We start from the raw sequence: 22688 nt of genomic DNA, 5'->3' as shown, positions 1-22688 counted from the left end.
TAGTCCCATGGCTCGAGACAACGTTTAGGGGTACTCCCACACATTCCATTTGTTAAATAATGACGGAATAAGCGATACATGTAAGCGATGCTTTGTTACGATTCCGTGTCGCCATTTTGAATCATTGACAAGACTCGACAAAAAATGCATCGACTTTGAGACAAAATTTCATCAAATCCGCGACGGTTGAACCAACAAAACAGCAGTCAATCAAGTCTACGGTAAACGCACTTACTTTCTATCGAATCCTCTTAAACTAACGAGGCCAAGATGAGCCAAAAATCCCACCCTTTATTTCGTACCATACAGCCCATTTATTCCAAGCAAAATCCCCCACCATCTTGCTGCGCACGTCGTCCAAAGCGAACTGGGGCGATTCCGTCAGCAGCCGAGGGCTCTCGGGTCTCTCCGGAACTTCCCGAAGCATCTCCGACCGCGGTCGGAACCTACTCGTGTTCTACTCGGAAACCAATCAATGACGCTAACCAATGAGATTTGAGCTCCAAACCCGGGAAATCCTGTATTTTCATCTCGGGAAACCCCGTTTGCGACAAACCTATAAATACTCCGGTCGGCGCAGCTTTAGTCAGAAGCGCCTTGCGCGCTGCAGCGAGTAGACCTCTCTGAAAAGCCCCTCCGTACCTTAGCAAGTTGTAAATAGATATCTATTCGCTACAAAGTAGCCGAAAAATAGTAAACAAATACTCAACAGGCGTATGGCTAGATAGGACTGCGCCTTTTTTCGTGGAAATTCCCGCCAAGGAAGCCACTTCAATTCTTACCGAGCGCCCGTACCTGAGCCCGCGGCGTCACCATGCCTGTGTTCGGGCCGATCCTCAGCGACACCTCGGCGCCTTTGCGCCCGGTGAAAAGAGTCCAGTTCGGCATCCTGAGCCCGGACGAAATTGTACGTGGTGGCGGTGATGATTTGATTTACATATGCTTCCATATTAGTCATCATGCATGTATTTTACCATCTAGTTTCGACATGATTGAATTATTATAGGGAAGTTTCTAACTAAACCTTTGCGACACAGTAAGAGGAAGGGGACAAATATGTAGATTCTGCAAAAAGTTACAAGGTATTAATCGATATCATATTCATATGTAACTACACTGAATAGTTTCCTAACTGTTAACATTTTATCTTTCTAGAAAAGATTCTGGTATTAAAGTTGAAATATAGTAGGAAATAAACTGTATCTTGTGTTCAAGCGGTCAAAAAGTGTTATGTTGCAACTTGCACAACTTACTTCTGCTAAGATATCAAACTGATATGTTTGGTGACTATGCTAGGATAAACTGTTTTAGAATTTTTCGTTTTGGAAAGCACTAATAAGATGTGTAATAAGATGTTAAGTGTATGATATGAAACTTGTTTTAAACTTCGAAACACCTTCAGTGTATAAAAGACTTTGTTGAAACACTTTCTGAAAGAAAAGGATACCAGTTTTAGAGATTTTTAAAGGAGTGTTTTAAATAAGAGTGAAAACGTATGGCCTTGAAGAATTTGAAGAAAAGAAAATGCTAATGAAATAATGCATAGATATATACTTTTAACATGTTAAGTTATATTAACCAGAACAGGTTGTTTTGAAATTTTGCAACCTATGGCTAAACAGCAATGTGATCATTGTGATATTGAAATAAAAGATTGGCTGATAAAATTGCCTACAAAAGGCGCTATAAAATCAAAACAATTTGCTCATGAAAAAAAGCAAGAGTTTACCACTCTTAGTAAAACTAAGTCTTAGGTTATTTTAAACTTTAGCATGGAGCTCATCTGCATTGGTTTTTGCCAATTTGCATGTACGATATCCAAAGTTGGACCTTTTATGCAACAAAATGACTCTACCATTTTATTGTACAGTTATTGTAATATGGTAGTATCTAATATTATTAATTATGTTGCGTCCAGAAAAGGATGTCGGTCACAGAAGGCGGAATCCGATACTCGGAGATGATGGAGGGAGGGCGGCCGAAGCTCTGCGGACTCATGGATCCGCGTCAGGGCGTGATCGACCGCTCGGCCAGATGTCAGACCTGCGCTGGCAACATGGCAGAGTGTCCAGGGCACTTCGGACACATCGAACTGGCCAAGCCGGTGTACCATATCGGATTTCTCACAAAGACCATCAAGATCATGAGATGTGTTTGTTTCTTCTGCTCAAAGTTGTTAGTGAGTCCGGTGGGTACAAATTGTTTGTTGTTCTTTTAATTTTCATCTCTAATGTTATTGTAATTAGAATTATTTCGATGTTGAAAGTCATCACTGAAGACCACAGGTGTTCAGGTGCAGGTGCAGGTTCGGACCTGTACCTGTACCTCCCAGACTTGTCCGGACCTCTACCTAAACCTCTATAACTGGTGTTACTAATATGTATAGGTAAACATCCCTATCATACAAACATATACATATTGTGAAAGAATGTGGTTTAAATTAGAATGAAAGGAGTGTGAAGATGTGGGGATAAAGAATTCTAACTTTTGGTTGATCTTCAGGAAAATCTGAGAAATAGGGAATAGAAGCACAAACAATGAAACAGGAATAGCTTTGTCAATGAGTTTTGTCAAACATTGTCTCTTGTGCAGGATGATCCGAGGATCAAGGATATTGTGGGCAAGTCTAAAGGTCAACCCAAGAAGCGCCTCACCCACGTGTACGACCTTTGCAAGGGTAAGATGATCTGTGAAGGAGGAGACGAAGTGGATGCTGACGTCGGTCCTGAGGAGGGGAAAGAAGAGAAGCCCAAGGTACTGGAAATTCATGTGCAGTTTTCGCAGGGACTATATTTCACAGTAGAAGGGGAAGGGGTTTTAAGTTTGCACTTGAAGCAGTTCTGTAGTTTAGTAGTATCCCATTTTTAATGTATGGTGACCTGGCTGGGCTGGCTAACTTTTCCTGTCTTGACAGCTCCCTGGGAAGAGCTGCCTGGGCTGCTCAGCAGATTCTCTGTCGACCATGCAAGAGTATGGCTCCCAGGGTAACCCCATTCTAACCTAAGATTCTCCTAGACTCCACACTCAGGAAGGCGGGAAAATCCACACTGTCCCTCTGGATGCACAACTCCCTCGACAGTTTTATCTAGAAAACTCCTAGATATACTGAATGATTTACATTTTATAGTTATGGGAGTAATTCTAACCAGTATATATGTAAGTCTTCATATCCATGGGCCCTTCTTTGATCGATTGATTGATTCTCCACAGGGTCATGGCGGTTGCGGTCGTTACCAGCCCCAGATTCGCAGGGTAGGCCTGGACCTGACAGCGGAGTGGAAACACGTCAACGAGGACTCCCAAGAACGAAAAATCCAGCTCAGCGCCGAGAGAGTACTGGAAATCTTCAAACGCATATCTGGTAGGTTTCTTCTTGACTTTGAGTTGAAGTGTGTTTTATCTCATACATACACATATTGTGCCACATTCTTTTAATTTCTTTTTGTTGGCTTTTGAATGAAGGCAAGATAACATGTTAAATACAAACCTAAAGCTAAGAGAAGAAAAGGGAATTTTACCTCATGTACATGCATTCCCCTAAACTGTGTCTACTAAAAAATTTAAGTTACTTGTATTTTCTCTTTAGTCTCAATTCTTACACTTACAGTGTCCTACCAGTTAAGATATTTGTTGGCCAAGAAAATGAATTGGTGTGATCTTCAATACTCAAGGTAACAAAATTGCCTCTATAATGAGTTTCCCAATGTTTCACCTGTCCCAGACGAGGAGTGTAGCATCATGGGTATGGACCCAAGGTACGCCCGTCCAGACTGGATGGTGGTTACAGTTCTTCCTGTTTGTCCGCTGCAAGTCCGACCCTCCGTAGTCATGTTTGGTGCCGCCAGAGGACAGGTATGTCATACTCGATATCTCTTTTTTTTCTTCTAAAAAATAATTCTTAGATTTTTAAAGAACATAGAGCGTTAAATTTTGATGATGAGGCCTAGGAAAGAAATGTTGTGTTTCTGGTTGCCTGACCCACCCTAGCTTTTTTTTTTTAAGGTTGACCAAGTTGGCAAGGGACATATAGAATTTTCCATCAGACTCAGAGTGATGAAAACATTGTAGAATTTTTGTCAGCGTGTTCTCATTTCTGTACAATGTTCATCTGTATAATTGAAATACATGTATGATGTTGAAAGTGTGCTGATGCATTTCAATTTTAGCTGAAATTTAAAAAAAAATAGAGACCCTATTTGTTTCAGGACAGTAGTCTGAAACACAGCATTTATTTTCCTAGGCCCAAACAACATAAATTTATATGGGTAGCTTTTTGAAATCTATGAATATGGATGAAAGTGGACATCACAGCTTAACTGTGCCATTCCTGCAGGACGATTTGACGCACAAGTTAGCCGACATCGTTAAGATCAACAATCAGCTGAAGAGGAACGAGATGAACGGAGCGGCGGCACACATCATCGCGGAGGACACCAAGATGCTGCAGTTCCACGTCACGACACTCGTGGACAACGAGGTTCCCGGAATGCCCAGGGTGAGTTCTTTTTATAATTTTTATTACATTTATAGCGTACACGGTCTGGTGGTAACCGTAAATCTTGATATGTTCGCGGTGGTTTTTATTTTCGACTTCTCCACCTCAAATTCATGACACAGCGAATATGCATTTCTAGAGTATTACTACTGTTCTACATAATTCGGTCAACCACCAACACTGAAAACTTCTTTTCCCTTCTACCAAGTTAGAGTTTGAGTCCATGCTGTTGTTGCTTACCAGACTTGTATACTTTTAAGTGCAATCTAAAGGAGTGGATGCTAAGCTGTTATCAACTGTGCATTGTACTATTACTAATCTTGAAAAACATAACTTGAATGATGAGAGCACAAAAAGTCCCCCTATCCCCAAGATTTGTATTCAATAACCGAAAAAATATCAAAGGAAATCATTGCAGTAACTTAATTTAATAAAGATGGATTGAGCTGTAGATCACTTACAAAAGTTATGTTACATTAACAGGCTGTGCAAAAGTCGGGACGTCCACTCAAATCAGTCAAACAGAGGCTAAAGGGCAAGGAGGGTCGTATCCGTGGTAACCTGATGGGGAAACGTGTGGACTTCTCCGCCCGCGCTGTGATCACGCCGGACCCAAACCTTCAGATCGACCAGGTCGGCTGTCCGCGGACCGTCGCACAGAACCTGACCTTCCCGGAGATAGTCACGCCCTTCAACATAGACAGGTACTGTGCACTTCTTTCACACCTTGCATTGTTAGTTACTGTAAGTCTCTAAATGTTTACGGAGTGTTTATTTTTACGGTGGCCTCTTACAATTATGACATTGCCAATATATGTTTTGTATTACTAGGTATTGTACTACAGACTTGTTTCGAAATGCGAATTTAAAATGCCACAACAACCTCCTTTCCTCCTCCTATTCCTAACAGAAATCAAGACACCGCAAAAATAAATGAATCTGCAGTATACAATGATAATAAGCAAACAATGAAGCTTATTAAAGTCATGGTTTAAACAGGATGAGGTGTCTTCTGTTGCCAATGATGATCACATGATTCTGAAACAATTTGATGTTTCAACATCACTCTAATTTTTTACTGATGGCAACTTTAACAGTTAAAAACTAAGAAACCTGTTAGCTTGTATAACTACTGTACTAAAGGTTGTTGTTTTCTTGCTTTATTACCTCCGTGAAAATTGAGGTATTGTAATCAGTTAGTGTGTTTGTTTGTCTAGGTGTGCATCCGCAGTTATATATATATTGCAGAGTGGCAGCATGTAAGGTGCAAATGCTGTAATGAGTAAGAATTGGAAGTATGGTTTGGCTTGTTTCAGAATGCAAGAGCTCGTGAGAAGAGGAGCAAACCAGTACCCTGGTGCAAAATACATCATCCGAGACACGGGACACAGAATTGACCTCCGCTATCACCCCAAACCCAGCGACCTCCATCTGCAGTGTGGGTACAAGGTAAGAAATTCTCAAGGAAAAAAAAATAGATTTAGTGTTAGCATTGTAGTACCCTCATTAGTAAGCAATCCACAAAACAGCTAACCTTTGCTCAGGGTTGACCAAAAATATCACCACGTAATTAAAAAATTTGAAATACACTTTAACAATCATTTCCAGTTGCTTCTAGTTTCCATAATCATGACGTCCGATGTCATGACACTGCAACTGTGAATTTTTGAGCTACATTATATTGTTTTGACTGTGAATTGAATGAAAGCACTGCAAAAAACACATTTCCACTCCTACCACAAAATCAGATCCCCACGAAAGTGAAAAGAAAGATGTAGAATTGATGGCTGACGTGTAACGATTGTTGGGTTTGGTACAGGTGGAACGACACATCCGCGATGACGACATCGTGATCTTCAACCGCCAGCCCACGCTGCATAAAATGTCCATGATGGGTCACAGAGTCAAGATCCTCCCGTGGTCAACCTTCCGTCTGAACCTCAGGTAAGGCATGGATTTCAAAGTTAGGGGTTCAAATCCTACTCTAAGTGAACCCATGGTTGTTCTAATCTAAGTCCAAATTTACAAGATGGTGTTGTGTTTTGGGTTAGTTGATATCTACCATAGGAATGACTACAGAATTGACGTGCTATGCCATTTCCCAGCTTTGCAATTCTTATTCTACATGTAGATTTAACATCTTTCCTGCACACAACAACTATTTTCTCAATACTGTGAATGACTCTCAAAATATTGCACGTTTTTCCCTCGCAGCGTAACGACGCCCTACAACTAGCATCCCTAGTTAATCTGAATTTTATGCTTGTCAGAGTTAGAGCATGAGGGCGTGGCACCCGTCTTTAGAATAATCCTTTGCTGTTGGAACATCTGTGAATTGCATGTTTTTCCCTCTCAGTGTAACGACGCCCTACAACGTGTGTCTGGCGGTAGGCTGTTCCAGACATTTGGTCCGCAGTAGGCTACCGATCTTCTGAAGGTCTCTCGCTTGCCAGAAAATCTGAATTGCACGTTTTTCCCTCGCAGTGTAACGACGCCCTACAACGCCGACTTTGACGGAGACGAGATGAACCTGCACGTGCCGCAGTCGGTGGAGACGCGGGCGGAGATCATGGAGCTGGCCATGGTCCCGCGGATGATCATCACGCCGCAGTCCAACCGCCCCGTTATGGGCATCGTGCAGGACACCCTCACGGCCGTCAGGAAGTTCACCAGGAGGGACGTCTTCATGGACAGGGTCAGTCTCTGCTGTTACTGTAAATGTTTGAATAAATTGCAGTGGTTTTATTTTCGTGGTTAAATCATGAAGTGACAAAAAAATAACAAAGCTGATGTGAAAGTGCAAAGAAAAAAATGCTTGACCAAAGAAAAGTTCTCTTTTTTTCTTAAATCTAAGGTGAACACATAGGACATGGCATACCTAAGAATGATAACTCTTTTGACTTTGGAAGAGTTCACTGATTAGTATCCATTTTGTGATATGTTTTAGCAATTCACAGCATATATCTGTTAATTTTGCAGCTTCTTTGTTTGATATACATTAAGGTCGCAAACTTTGGGGGGGGGGCTCTGGGCGGCGTGGCGGACGGAAATTGATGCACGCGGATGTCTTTCATATAATCAAGTCAGTGTAGTCTTTATGTTCTTGACGAGTTGTGTTGTCTCCCCACAGAAAGACATGATGAACCTGTTGATGTGGTTACCCACGTGGGACGGTAAGATGCCCCAGCCCGCCATCCTCAAACCCAAGCCTCTGTGGACCGGCAAGCAGCTCTTCTCTCTCATCATCCCCGGCCACGTCAACTGCATCCGCATGCACAGTACGCACCCCGACGAGGAGGATAACGGCCCATACAAGTGGATATCACCCGGTGATACCAAGGTAGGAGCATACACCGATCCCGTAGCCTTATCTATTTTGTCAGGTTTAGGGTACGTTGTTACTGTATAATACATATATATATAGTATTGCACTTTGATTTTTCAAGTGCAGATTTCTGGCATGATAAAGCGTTCAATCAAGTTAGCTTTATACTTAAGTCTATGACATAAATTGGGATTTAAAGATGTTTAAAGAATTGTTGCCAATGATGATCACACATGTCTGAAACAGCTTGATGTTTCAACCTCACACTCTAATTTTTTACTGATGGCAACTTTTACATTTTCAAGAGGATACAGATGTCATGCATGCATAGAATTTTTCACTGCTTCTGCTGAAATTAAATGCATTATTCCCCCTGGCTCTCATAAGGTAGCTTGAGTATCATCCTGTTTAGTTCCAGGCTCTGCCTTTGTAGAGAAGTAGGTGAATACTACTTCGGGATCAAGTGAGCACAGACACACAAGACTTGCAGTGGCCGAGGAACGATCTTTATTTCGCCTCTCTATCCCTGTCGTCCAGCTGTCCTGTCTTACCTATTGTGTGTCCCTTTTTATCTGTGCAGGACTCCTTATTTAATCCAGACCCTTTACCAAATGTGTTTGACAGGTCAATTGATTATGTGACAGTTCTTCAAGATGGGTCAGCACTTCACATGTTTCAGTCTTATGTTGTCTCTCGGGGGTTTGTCAGCATTTCCTAGAAATTCAGATAGTCTATCTCCAGATAGTAAACATATGAGACATCTGCCACATTGCGAGTTGAAATACATGTACGCTATATTACACCTTCACAGTTCTGTGAAGGCAGAGCTTGGAACTAAACAGGATGATATTCGGACTACTCATAAGGCAGAGACTAACTTAGGTAAAGCTGACCTCTTAGCTTGTACAATTGTTTCCTTCCCTCACAAGGCAGATACCTCTTAGCTTGTACAACTTGTAGAAAAATTGTTGTTTCGTTGCCTAGGTGATAGTAGAAAATGGAGAGCTGATCTCCGGCATCCTGTGCAAGAAGTCGCTGGGTCCGTCTGGCGGCTCATTGGTCCACATCGTGGCCCTGGAGCTGGGTCACGAGATCGCCAAACTCTTCTACGGGTACATCCAGACCGTGGTCAACAACTGGCTGCTGATCGAGGGCCACACCATCGGGATCGGAGACTGCATCGCCGACACACAGACCTACCAGGACATCCAGAACACCATCAAGAAGGCCAAGCTCGACGTGATAGAGGTCATCGAAAAGGCCCATAACGACGAGCTGGAGCCGACGCCCGGTAACACCCTGAGACAAACATTTGAGAATCAGGTTAGAGACTTAAGTTGTTCATTGACGATACAAATTGACAAATTTGCCTGGAAAAAGGATGAATCTTCACTTTTTTGGGAGGTATACGGCCTGTTTTACCTCCAGGAAAGTAGAGGTATTGTGATCAGTTGGTGTGTTTGTATGTTAGTTTGTCCAGGTGTGTGTCAACAGTTGAGCAGCCTGGCAGGGTGTAACTTAAGGTAGAAATGGTTTAGTAGGATACTTGGAGAGTTGAATGTCTGGTTTGGCTCTGTTCCAATGTTGTAGACAGGCAGAAAGTGATGACTCATGACTACACCCACACAGTTATGTCTGGGTGTTAGGGAAACCCATTTAGAGCTTGTTACAGATTATAGTATCAATGTTTGAGCAGAAATGAACTGTGTATTTTTGTCATAGGTGAACCGAATCCTGAACGACGCTCGTGACAAGACTGGAGGCAGCGCCCAGAAGAGCTTGTCCGAGTTCAACAACTTCAAGTCCATGGTGGTGGCAGGCTCCAAAGGCTCCAAAATTAACATCTCACAGGTGACAACAACTGCTGCTTCTTGTAATAGCTTTACTTAAAGCCCAGATAGGTTGTTGTGTCAAAAAACAAATAGAATGGGCTGTCTTCTTGGGTCTAAAGTATCTAATACTAGCTCATCAGAAAAGAAAAATGCATTCAAGTACTTCTCCTGCCTTAATTTTTGCTGATGATACTCCTACAGTACTTGGCGGCAACATGTTTCACTCTATGATAGTTCTAAGGAAAAATAAATTTTTGAACACCTCAGTTCTGGGTTGATAACTCTGGTACTTGAGTAGTTGAAGGCATGACTATTTCTTGGTCTTTTCTGAGCTGGTATTAGATACCTTAGACTTAGTACTTGTTACATCAAGCAATGTTGATTTTTTATTGTACAACGCTACCCTCCAAAGAACAAGGGCGTTTTCCCTAGAAATCGTAAGGTAGCAGTTTTGCACAGAAAAACACAGCATCCGGGTACTGACCCTCCTGACGTTCTCTTTTCCCCCAACTGGCCTTTTGATTCTCACCAATCATTTGTTGTTTACATGTCCCAGGTTATCGCCTGTGTGGGGCAACAGAACGTGGAGGGAAAGCGTATCCCCTTCGGCTTCCGCCATAGGACGCTGCCCCACTTCATCAAGGACGACTACGGTCCAGAGTCCCGTGGGTTCGTGGAAAACTCGTACCTTGCCGGCCTGACGCCCTCCGAGTTTTTCTTCCACGCCATGGGAGGTCGTGAGGGGCTGATTGATACAGCTGTGAAGACATCAGAAACAGGTGAGCTGTCAGTTTCATTTAGTCCCGTTAGATGTCATGACTTTTAACAAACAAATTATCTTTTGGAAAAGATTGTGTGAGGCTTTGGAAAAAAATTGTGTTTCTTGTTTCTTTGGGGGGGGGGGATTGACTGCTGGCAAGGGACTGAGTGATCAAATTCAAAACAGGGAAATGATATGCAATGATGCTCTCTACCATTTAAGATAGTAACAGTAGTAGATGTCATAAATAAAGAAGTTACCTGCACTTCATGTTTGTTCAGACAGGAGCATATTTATTAATCCTTCCCATTTAATACAGGTTACATTCAGCGACGTCTGATCAAGGCTATGGAGAGCGTGATGATCGCGTACGACGGAACGGTCCGGAATTCCAACCGGCATCTTGTGCAGCTGCGTTACGGAGAGGACGGGCTCGATGCCGTGTCCATCGAGTTCCAGAACCTGGCTACGCTCAAGCCGTCCAACAGGTCTTTTGAGAAGAAGTTCAAGCTGGACTACCAGAATGAAAGGTTTGTACTTTTTATTAATGCTTAAAGGGTTTGCTGGGGTTACAGTTCTCTTGTGAATCAGTAGATGTCATCAGTTCCTTGTGTCTGGTAGGTACCCACAAAAAGTTCCTACAGGAAAACATTTTTGAGTTGCAGTTCTGTTCTGAACCGTTAGCTGTCTCCGGTTCCTTGTGTCTTGTAGGTACGTGCAAAGAATTGTACAGGAAAACATTCTGAGGGTTTTCTTGAGTTACAGTTCCCTTTTGAACCGTTAATTGTCCCTTGTTAATTGTTCTTAATAACCAGTTCATTGTGTCCTGTAGATACTATACCTACAAAAAAATTGTACAGGAAAACATTTTCAGAGCTTTCTTTTGTTGCAGTTCTCTTTTAAACTGTTAGGTGTCTCTTCTTAACCAGTTCCTTGTGTCCCTTAGGTACCTGCGGAGAATTCTACAGGAGGACATCGTGCGTGAGATCACCAGCGATGCCCGCCTGCAGACGGAGATTGAGTCCGAGTTCGAGCAGCTGCGAGTCGACAGAGACGTGCTGCGGTTGGTCAATCAAACGGGCGATGCCAAGGTGGGTGTGAAGTTAGCACACTGAAGTAGCTCCAGGGCTCGAAATTCATTTCTGGAAATAGTTGCACTGGTGCACCCAACCCAAAAAATTAGGTGCACAGAAAGAATTTTGGGTGCACCACATAGGCTTAAGTTGAATGTGATCAGCAAAACATAATTACAAAGTGTAACGCTCTTAAGAACTTCAATTTGTAATTCCATAGCTAACCTTAAAATTTCAAACAAGTGATACATCAAGTTAAGTACAACAAAGGGTTATATTTCTATTTTTGATACTTACATTTCGAAAATATTCTGTATTCTTTGTATACATTGGTGCCTTTACCCTGTAGCCTACAAAAATATGTAGGTGTACTGGTGCACCCACAGTCAAAAATTAGGTGCACAGCTCCAATTTTGGGTGCACGCAGGTGCACATGCATCCACTATTTCAAGCCCTGAGTAGCTCTGTGTATATTTGTGAAAATGTGAAATTGTAAATATGTTGTGCAATTGCATGACTATATGCAGGCTACACAAGTGCATGTGCTTGTCAGGCTAGTACAATATCTTTTTAATATTTAGCATGTACCAATTGCTTGTTTTTGACAGGTGGCACTGCCATGTAACTTGAACAGAATCATATGGAATGCCCAGAAGATCTTCCATGTTAACACCCGAGCACCAACTGACCTTCACCCAATCAAGGTCGTTGAGGGTAAGTCTCTCAGTAGGGTTAGCATTCTTGTACATATTGTGGTCTTTCAAGACTTTCTTATACTTCTAAGTGTATTATCCTGTAGTGTAGACCACTGGTGCAAATTGCCTTTGCCTATATTACATTTGATAAGTCAGACTCAGAAAGTCAAGGCCTTAAAAAAATGGGCTGCTATCTCTGTTTGGCACTCAGCATTTGGGAAAGAAGATGGTAGTTGCACACACACACACACACACGCACATGCACACGCACACACACTGATAAAGTGCACTAGCCTCCTGCAATGATTGCCAAGGGCTTTTGAGGACTTTGAATTTTAACTTTTTGTATTCAAGCAGCAGTCTGAATTGAAACTTAAGTTCAGCACAATCTCACTTGGAATAGAACATTAACTAGCAACAAATACATTCTGATTCTCCAAAAGTTTCTATTGGATACCGTTGTTGTCCCTACCGTGTCAACATTATTGTTGTGTTCTCCAGGTGTTCGAGAGTTGAGTAGGAAGCTTGTGATCGTGAAGGGTAATGACCCTATCAGCATACAGGCGCAGGCCAACGCCACCATCCTGTTCAACACCCTCCTCCGCTCCACCCTTTGTACGCGACGGGTACTGGAAGAGTTTCGTCTCTCCCACGAGGCGTTCGATTGGTTGCTAGGAGAAATCGAGTCCCGGTTCAACCAAGCCATTGTGAGTATCCGTTTCAAATGGAACATTACAATCAATATAAGAGTAGGTCTTGGTGAGACCTCGACTTGATAAGATGGTGGCCCCCCTAGTAGCTGGTTATGATACTGCAGTGGAACTTCCACTTTTTGTGTCTTTAGATCTGAAAATGGTACAGCCACCAAGTTGAAGTGAGATATCTCTTCGGCTGACAAAGAAATGACATAGGTTTGAGCCCCAAGCAGCCTTTTCTAGAACTGCAGGAGCTATTTTGGAAAACTTTTTTATTCCACCTTCCTCAGGTTCAGCCAGGTGAGATGGTAGGAGCACTGGCTGCCCAGTCCCTGGGTGAGCCCGCCACACAGATGACACTCAACACGTTCCATTACGCCGGTGTGTCCGCCAAAAACGTCACGCTGGGTGTGCCTCGTCTCAAGGAGATCATCAACGTGTCCAAGAAGCCCAAGACACCGTCGCTGACTGTGTTCTTGCTTGGGCAGCCAGCAAATGATGCCGAGAAAGCAAAGGTATGAAGTAGATAATAACAATCAACTTGATACATTGTATAGATGCTATGTGATTAGAGCCTATTTTAACCTAGACCACCATACCAAAACATAATGTAGGAGAATTATTCAAACCATTAAAAATATGACTTTGAAAGGAAACTTATACACTTAAGCAAGATATGTTTTGCCACATGTTATGTAATGTTTTATGTGTGGATCACTGTGTCCCACATGTATTGTACCGTCGCTATTCCAATCAAAACGTTTTTTCCTCTAGGATATCCTCTGCAGACTTGAGCACACAACTCTGAGAAAGGTCACGGCAAACACCGCCATCTACTACGACCCTGACCCGCAAAACACGGTCATCGAGGAAGACCAGGAGTTTGTGAACGTGTACTACGAGATGCCGGACTTCGACCCCCACCGCATCTCGCCCTGGCTGCTGCGTATCGAGCTGGACCGCAAACGCATGACGGACAAGAAGCTGACTATGGAGTCGATTGCCGAGAAGATCAATGCAGGTACATGAAGTGTAGATCTTGAAATGTTGGCGGTTGTTTTATTTTTGTGGTGACCTCTCCACTGCATGTTCATGTTAATATGTGTTTCCAGTGTATTCCTGCGTACTGTACTACAGAGTTGTTTCAAGTGCAAACTTAAAGCACTGTGAAGGCCTCATTTTCCCTTCTACCATCAAATTATGTCCCTGCAAAAAGAAATAGCTTTACTGTAAGTTGAAGCTAGAAATAGTCTTGATCCGCATCCTGAAAGGGCTTAGCTTCCTTGTGCAGCTTCTTTGTAAACTGCAGACTGCCAGGACGAAAACACAAATTACATATAGATAAGCATAGATATACAGATACTTACTGTTGCCAATGATGATCACATGTTTCTGAAACAATTTGATGTTTCAACATCACACTCTAATTTTTTACTGACGGCAACTCTATACTCATTCTGTTAGTTACTTACTTAGACTTAGGGGCTCCCGTGTCGTCCGACACATGAGGCAGTTAGGTTGGCCCAGCAGGCTCGGTCAGCAGCCATCCTCCTTACATCCTTCCAGTTCAGGTTGGCTGCTCGGAGGTCCCTCTGTTAGTTAGCACAACTCTAAAAAGAAACTTACAAGCTTCACACTGCCTTCTTGCAGGGTTTGGAGACGACTTGAATTGTATCTTCAACGACGACAACGCTGAGAAGTTGGTGCTTCGAATCCGGATCATGAACAATGATGACAGCAAAATGATGGACGTGAGTGAAGGGCTATATTTTCAAACTGTCAAAGTCAAATATCTTTAAGTTATACAACATGTAACTAATTGCTAGGACAAAAATAGAGATACCATTCAGGGTGCGAAATACCCGGTTGCGCACTTGCGCAGCGCAACAATATTTCGGTTGGCGCAACTTATCTCTTAACCCAGGTTGCGCGGTGCGCTACCTGAATTTTTGGCCGGAGAAATCAATGTTGCGGCAATTACTTGACGAAGTAGAAAATAATTGGACCAAGGAAGCTCACACACCCGTGTGGTGTGCACACACACTCGCTCTCAGTCTCGTAAAATATTATTTTCAAACCAAACATATAAATTGACCCCCAACTAAACAAGTTAATAAAGTTACCGATACTTTTTCACTCGTTTGCATCCATAGTCAACCTGTTTTATTGTGCCTGAAACGCAAAATTCGTCGGAAAGAGAGCGCGGCTTAGCGCTCGGCTCTTGGCCGCCATGTTGAATTCATCGACTCTCGCTGGATATCGCGTGATTGCGCGAGAGTAATGACGTGTAATCTGCAGTACCAGCAACAACTGGTAGAGGGCAGTGTTTGAGTTGCTGTGTATTTCTATGGGCGAAATGTTGCTAGTGCTTTTTTGGGGGCAAAATTAAAAATTGCAGAAGTGGAGATGGAGCCACTTTACTAATAATAAGCTGGGATTTTAAAAATCTTTACTTGGCAACAATGATCATAGAATAAACAAAGTTGTTAAAATGTTGTGACAGTGAGATAAAAACTGGACAATGACATAGACTATTGTATTTATCTTATGATTATCATACATGTATATCATTAATAACTCACCTGTGAATTTTTCAATAAAAAATATAGGTAATTTTATTCCGGGGGTACTTTTATTAGATTTTGAAAATATGCCCAGTAGCAACTTTTATGTGAGGGATGAGAATAATGTACAGGTACAAGTCCTATTGCAGTGTAACTATTGCAGTGTAACTCTTCCTAGAGCAGAAAAAGCAAAAAAGTCTATGGGGGTTGAAAAAAGGATTTATTTGTACTAAAAAAAATAGCCGTGTTACACATGAATTGTATAAGTTTGTTTGTTGTGGGTTGTGGTGTTTTATTTACATTGTATATCATTGAATTTTATTTTGAAACAAAAACACATTTAAGCACCAGTTATATTGTTAAAGGCCATGTAATACTATGTACTTACAAAATATAATTTCAAGAAATCAGTGAATTTTAGGTGGGGCAACCTGAAATTCTGACGGGCAACCTAGCTTTCTACCCAGGTTGCACACCGTGCAACCTGGCTCAAAAAAGTATTTCGCACCCTGCCATTATTTAGAGGGAAGTAACTTATTCAATTGACATGTGGACCTCTGTCAAGAAGGAGTTGAAATACTGGTCTTAAAAGTAAACTAGATTTTTCAAATCTATAACTCATAACTGTCTTTTCCAATTTAACTGTTCCTATTTCAAGGCCCCATGTTGGGCATATACAAATTCATGTGACACTTAGGGAGTTTAAGAGACCAGTGTCGAGTGATTTAATCTGTTGGTACATGTATCTCACCCCAGGGGAGTGGAGTATTGTTTTTTGCTTGTCTGTGTGTCTTTTTCTTTGCATATTTGTGTTTCCCCAAGTCCTAGCTTACACAGTGTAGCATTACCACACATCCTCAGTGCTTACTGCAAAGCAGCATGGGTAAGGGGTTGAAGTCTGCCATCTCTGATAGCCCTGTGTTCTGTTGTTGTAGGAGGAGGAAATGGTGGACAAGATGGATGACGACGTGTTCCTGCGCTGCATCGAGGCCAACATGCTGACAGACATGACACTGCAGGGTATTGAACAGATTGCTAAGGTACGCCTAGGCTAAGGCTTGTTCTTCCTGAAGTCTCAAAAATGACCAAGACTCACAATTGTCTTGCATGTCAGTAGTTAGTTTGGAATCTACAATTGTTGGTTGATTCTGCATTTTTTTCCAGCAGGCGTAAAAGTTAAGCCACTATGTACTTTGTGGGATGTATGTATGTAGGGGTCAGTTCTTGAGAAAAAGCCATTGGTTTCCAAAATTCTAGGAAGACACGAAGGCATAGAAATGCTTGATTTCTTGGAAATCAGACTTTTTGACAACACTCATCAATACTTAACTTTCTTCTCGAAAAATTCATACTAGGTGCAATTGACAAAACATATATGATTATGTGATGTAATTGCCGAAAGATAAACCATGTCTTTCCTGGAAGTTGAGGTGTAACTCTCCCCCCTTTTCCCCCAGGTGTACATGCATCTCCCCCAGCAGGATACCAAGAAGCGCATCATCATCACAGACGAGGGAGAGTACAAGGCTCTGCAGGAGTGGATCCTGGAGACGGACGGCGTCAACCTCATGAAGGTTCTCTCGGAGAAGAACGTTGATCCCGTCAGAACCACGTCCAACGACATCGTAGAGATCTTCCAGGTAAGGGTACTTACTCTTTATTCATTTCTGTCTTCTTTATACAGGGTAGGTGCGCTCAGTGCTTAACACACTGCTATACAGGCGTCCCCTGTACTTTATAAGTCTTCACGGTTCAAACTGAGCATGCAGTGAGATGAACTGTGGATGATACATGTATGTCAAAGTTGAATTCCCGAGACATTAAAAAGGCACAGAAATGGAAATGGTTTCTAAGTAGTATGGTTCACAGTTTCTAAAACTATGATGAAACCACCATGGTGTAATGAGGTGCATGTGATTTTCAGTGTTTAATGTAGAAAAATATATAAAGCATGAATTGCTCTAGTAAGTGTATATCAAAGTTGAATACCCCTTAGACATTAACAATATACAGAAATTGAAATGGTTTCTAAATAGTATGGTTCACAGTTCCTAAATCCATTATGAAACCATGGTGTGATGAGGTGCATGTGGTTTTCAGTGTTTAATGCAAAAAAAATAAGTATGAATTGCTTTAGAAAAAATAAGTACCAGAAGCAGTGAAAAATGCACAGAATAACCTCCTGTTTCTGGTTAGATCCTCGGTATTGAAGCGGTGCGGAAGGCGATTGAGAAGGAGATGAACCACGTCATCTCCTTTGACGGTTCCTACGTGAACTACCGCCATCTCGCGCTGCTGTGCGACATCATGACCCAGAAGGGTCATCTCATGGCCATCACGCGCCACGGTATCAACCGACAGGAGGTCGGTCCGCTCATGAAGTGTTCCTTCGAAGAAACGGTAAAAAATTACTGATTTCATTTCTGCCTTTTTTTATACTGACACTGACTTTTTACTTTTGTGCGAATGGAGCTATTGTTTTTAGTCTGTCTGTTTGTTTGTCTTGGTGTGTGTCTGCAGATACTTGAATATTGAAGAGTGAGGCAGAAGATGGTGTAATTGGAGATTGGCAAGATAGTAAGGACAAATGATTTTAGTAAGGATTCAGATCTTAGTCTTGAATTGTTTCTTGCTCCTATAAGATGAAGACAAATTCCTTGTTATTGGTGTGCTCTCCAAGTGCTATATGATATATATCTCTAGAATAAAGTATGAACTTTATTAGAAGATGAATTTCTTCAATGCACCACACTCAGTTATAAGAGGAGGAAGAGTGATGATGGATGAATACACATGTTGGTAACAAGTACTGTTACTGTGGTCTATTATTGTAGCTTCTTTTCGATTGAAAATGTAGGATTGTTTGGGTGTAGGTATAGTTAGTTTATCAATGATGATAACGAGAATGTGACAACTAAAAGTGTCTTGTTTTGTGTCCCATCCCAGGTTGATATCCTGATGGAGTCAGCCTCCCACAGCGAGACAGACTTTATGTGGGGGGTGTCGGAGAACATCATGCTGGGACAGCTGGCTCGCATCGGTACCGGCTCCTTTGACCTGATGTTGGACGCCGAGAAGTGCAAATACGGCATGGAGATCCCCACCAACCTCGTGGGAGGGGGACTGATGGCTGGGCCAGGTTTGTTACTGTATTTTTATTGTTGTTGTTGTCTTCGTGTAACCTCTGAACGGAGGTTTTGTTTTTCGCTGGGGGACACTGCTAGGAAGTCAGGTCAAAGGTCCTAGAATACAAATGTAGGTCATCTCAATTCCTGTCTTCAATTTCTTGCTAGTCATGTCTGTTGCCTTACGATAGCTGGTGGAAATATGCATTAGGCAGAAGAAGAGAGAAATTCACAACAATGAATAAAAGTTGTTTTTTTTTACAACAAGAAATTCACAACAGATAAAGATACTTCAGTCTTCCATTTCTCATTCTATATGATTAAACTTGGAGATCTGTGAATAGGTTCATGAGGCTTGTAAATAAAGGGATAACAGATTCCTTTACCACGACCAAAAGAGGAAAGCAAGAACAATTGCATTGACCTTGGTGGATATCCTTTAAGATCCTGATGGAAATTAAAGATCATTAACATGGACTCATCCTTTTCTCTATAGACCATTTTGTGGATGAAACTTTTATCTGAATGTAACAACAAATCAGAGTTTTGATCTGTTATAAACCATCCTATGAATAATTCAGTTCCTTATGAATGTTGCAGAACCAAACAAATGAATTGTACTTACCTGTGTTTGGTGATGTGCTTTTAGTTAAACATAGGTTTTATAACCTACCACTGTCTTATATGTAAATGTAACATGAAGTGTTGAAAAATGCTGCTGTTTTTACAGCGTTGAGTGTTATAGGTTAACCTGTGAAGTGTTGCTGTAGTTCTGTATGGGATGTGCAGGGAGCGTTGGCAGGAGAGATGACAATGTGTACGCACTTCTTACAGGGCCAGGGATGTTCTTCGGAAACGCCGGCTCTCCCACGGCTTCAATGTCACCGCAGATGACGCCATGGCAACAAGTGGGCACACCCGCTTACGGTGGAGCATGGTCACCAGGACTGGGTAAGTAATTGTCAGGGTTGAAGCAGAAGGGGTAATGGGGAGGGTTGTGAGGGTCATGTGTCTTTTGACTTTATTGAGTAAAATCAGTAAATTGATCTGTCTTTTAGAATCATTCAGTGTGTATCTCTGACAAATAACCAATGTGAAATATCTCTTAATTTTTATTATCAATGACAAAAGTAAAGATACCATACCGATGTACTTGAAAGTGACATTCACATGTCAACTTTAACTACCCTTGGTAACAAGAAGAAATGTATAGGTTTAACATGATCCAGTTCAAATTGATGAATTGCTTTCTAAGCTACGTGAAAGTTACTGGTGAAAAGTACATGCACTACTACAGCTTTTCTAACATGAATGTATCTCCCCCCACAGGAAGTGGTATGACCCCCGGAGCTGCAGGGTTCTCCCCTTCGGCTGCATCGGACGCCAGCGGGATGAGCCCAGCCGGCTACAGCCCGGCCTGGTCCCCCACCCCTGGCTCCCCGGGGTCCCCTGGCCCTGCCAGTCCCTACATCCCCTCCCCTGGGGGCCCCATGTCTCCCAGCTACTCCCCGGCCTCGCCGGCGTACATGCCTCGCAGCCCCGGCGGCATGACGCCACAGAGTCCGGGCTACTCGCCAACTTCACCATCGTATTCGCCAACATCGCCAAGCTACTCCCCGGCCAGTCCAAACTACAGCCCAACGTCGCCCAGTTATTCGCCGACGTCACCGAGTTACAGTCCAACCAGCCCGAGTTATTCACCAACTTCCCCAAGCTACTCGCCAACGAGTCCGAGTTACTCACCGACGTCACCAAGCTACTCTCCCACATCACCATCATACTCTCCAACCTCACCATCGTACAGTCCGACATCTCCCTCCTACAGTCCGACATCACCCTCATACAGTCCAACCTCACCATCCTATTCCCCAACCTCCCCATCCTACAGCCCAACCAGCCCTTCGTACAGTCCTACCAGTCCTTCCTACAGCCCTACAAGCCCCTCTTACTCACCCACGTCTCCCAACTACACACCCACGTCACCCAAGTACTCACCCACTTCTCCTAGCTACTCCCCCACCAGCCCGTCCTACTCCCCAGCGTCACCCAGCTACAGTCCCACCAGTCCCAGCTACTCACCCAGTTCACCCAACTACTCTCCACAATCACCCAGCTACTCACCCAGCTCACCCAGCTATTCCCCATCCAGTCCCAAGTACTCCCCAACCTCACCAAGCTACAGCCCCACCTCACCCCAGTACACCCCCACCTCACCCAAGTACAGCCCCACGTCCCCCAAGTACAGTCCCTCCTCACCCAAGTACACCCCAACATCACCCAAGTACAGCCCTTCCTCACCCAAATACAGCCCCTCCTCTCCCAAGTACTCACCCACGTCCCCCACCTACTCACCATCCAGTGCCAAGTATTCCCCTGCCTCTCCTAGCTACTCCCCCTCCACTCCAAAATACACACCCACGTCCCCCAAGTACAGCCCCGCCAGCCCCACCTACACACCCACGTCCCCAAAATACAGTCCCACCTCACCCAGCTACACTCCGGACACTCCAAAATACAGCCCCACGTCACCCAAGTACAGCCCCACATCACCCACCTACTCACCCACGAGCCCCAAGGGATCAACATACTCCCCGACAACCCCAGGTTACTCCCCTGCGTCCCCTACGTACAGCCCTGAGAGCCCGGAGAGTCAGGCCACACATGAAGAGGAAGAGGACGAATCATAAATGTCTAGATCGGCCAGATGTGGCAGAGCTAAGAACAGCTACATACAAGACAAGAGAGGACTGAGTGTGAGAAAAGTCGACACGACTTTGCCATGCTTGTTGTTGACTCAAGAGGGCATTAGGTAATAGACATTGTAAGGTTATGAAAAGGTAGTAGGCTCCGGGCATCATCCTAATACTGGTGTTTTTTGTGATAACCTACTGTAAGTGCTGAGAAAACAGCTGCCATGTCAGAAATCAGAAAAATGGTAATGTTGAAATGCTGCCAAGAGCATGCTTTGAAGGCTTGGTCAAGGGTTACTTGTACTGATGGTGATGCCAGAGTTGGTTAGGTTTTAAAGAAGAATCGTTCAGTTAAAGTTTCCACGGAATCAAGGACATTTCTCTGACTGTTTCGGATATGCAAGACTGAGCAAGCTATGATATCCTTTTTGGCAAGAAAATTGCAGACACCATTCTTGGTCTAGTTGGCAATTTGTCCAACAGTCCTGGAACCATAGGCTCTTACTTGTCTTAGCTATGGTTGATTTGTACATAAATCCTTGTAGAAAATATTACGTTTCTGCAGGAGCATGTACTTAGTGAAATGGAAAAAAAAGATTGATAATGTAGCAAAAACACACTTTTGGTGATAAGACTACATACTTGGTGGTGCCAGATTCTAATACTTGTTTCCTTTGTACTTGTTGACAAAAATGTGCTGTTCTCAGTAGGTGCTACACTCAACATTGTCTTGAAATTCATAATCATCTTCAAATATTACAGTGGAGTTTATTGTGAAAAGATTACAAAAGATCATTATAGAAGGGTTTTGTTACGTTCACTTATTGTCTAACTAAAAGTACAGTAGACACAAGGGATAACTAAGGCATATGCATAGTGCTATGGTTGTTTTGGAAACAACTTACAGAGGTTAGACATGTACCCAGTGCACAAGGTAGCAGTGAATGTTAGCGATATGAAATGTGCATCAGCTACAACTGTTAAACAAGAAAAAAAAAAAGATTACTAGATGTTGCATTTGAAACATTGGCATCTCAGTAGCGAGAATTAGTTATTTGACCTTGCAGTTTGGTGTTCAGTGCTCTATGCTACCCTGTATACAAACACATCTCCCCATGTACAAAGAGTATTGTCAAAATCATGCTATGCCCGAGGTGGTTGTAATAAATGAAAGTGTAACTTACTTTGAATGCCTGTGCAATTGTGAGGGGTACGAACATTTCTGTTCACTTCGAAGTAGTTTCTTTATCAGTTATTGTTCAATAGGTTATGGAAGTAATAAAGTGTACATAAACTGTATTCTGATGTCTGTCGTTTTTGTGCTGTGTTCTTGTGAAGTTTCAGATAGTTATTTTTAGAAAGCTTAATTTCGCGTTGAATTGCATTGCCTGGGAATCGAGCTGTGAATAATGGTTTATTACCTTAAACCAAGGA

At 42.8% G+C, this 22688-nt stretch overlaps 1 protein-coding gene and 1 long non-coding RNA gene across 2 annotated transcripts; both read left to right on the top strand.

Moving 5' to 3' along the window:
* The first annotated feature begins 594 nt into the window (after nucleotides 1–594).
* Nucleotides 595–22553, top strand: LOC136422619 (DNA-directed RNA polymerase II subunit RPB1-like). The gene is made up of 27 exons (XM_066410434.1): nucleotides 595–907; nucleotides 1919–2188; nucleotides 2593–2754; nucleotides 3211–3361; nucleotides 3722–3852; nucleotides 4334–4495; nucleotides 4979–5199; nucleotides 5812–5944; nucleotides 6315–6439; nucleotides 6980–7190; nucleotides 7626–7835; nucleotides 8805–9143; nucleotides 9543–9671; nucleotides 10209–10431; nucleotides 10732–10942; nucleotides 11359–11503; nucleotides 12094–12199; nucleotides 12682–12887; nucleotides 13166–13390; nucleotides 13650–13896; nucleotides 14526–14626; nucleotides 16375–16479; nucleotides 16897–17079; nucleotides 17636–17839; nucleotides 18386–18578; nucleotides 19399–19515; nucleotides 19894–22553. The coding sequence occupies exons 1-27, from the start codon at nucleotides 815–817 to the stop codon at nucleotides 21249–21251; spliced, it is 5961 nt and encodes a 1986-aa protein (XP_066266531.1). The 5' UTR covers nucleotides 595–814; the 3' UTR covers nucleotides 21252–22553.
* On the top strand, nucleotides 7908–8804 carry LOC136422646 (uncharacterized). The gene is made up of 2 exons (XR_010753649.1): nucleotides 7908–8686; nucleotides 8750–8804. It is a non-coding gene; the product is annotated as an uncharacterized lncRNA (long non-coding RNA).
* Nucleotides 22554–22688: the final 135 nt, after the last annotated feature.

The sequence above is a fragment of the Branchiostoma lanceolatum genome, chromosome 17, assembly GCF_035083965.1.
Source record: "Branchiostoma lanceolatum isolate klBraLanc5 chromosome 17, klBraLanc5.hap2, whole genome shotgun sequence".
In the NCBI taxonomy this organism is placed as follows: Eukaryota; Metazoa; Chordata; class Leptocardii; order Amphioxiformes; family Branchiostomatidae; genus Branchiostoma; species Branchiostoma lanceolatum.
The sequence above is the reverse complement of the archived record's forward strand: the minus strand, read 5'-3'. Positions and strand labels throughout refer to the sequence as shown.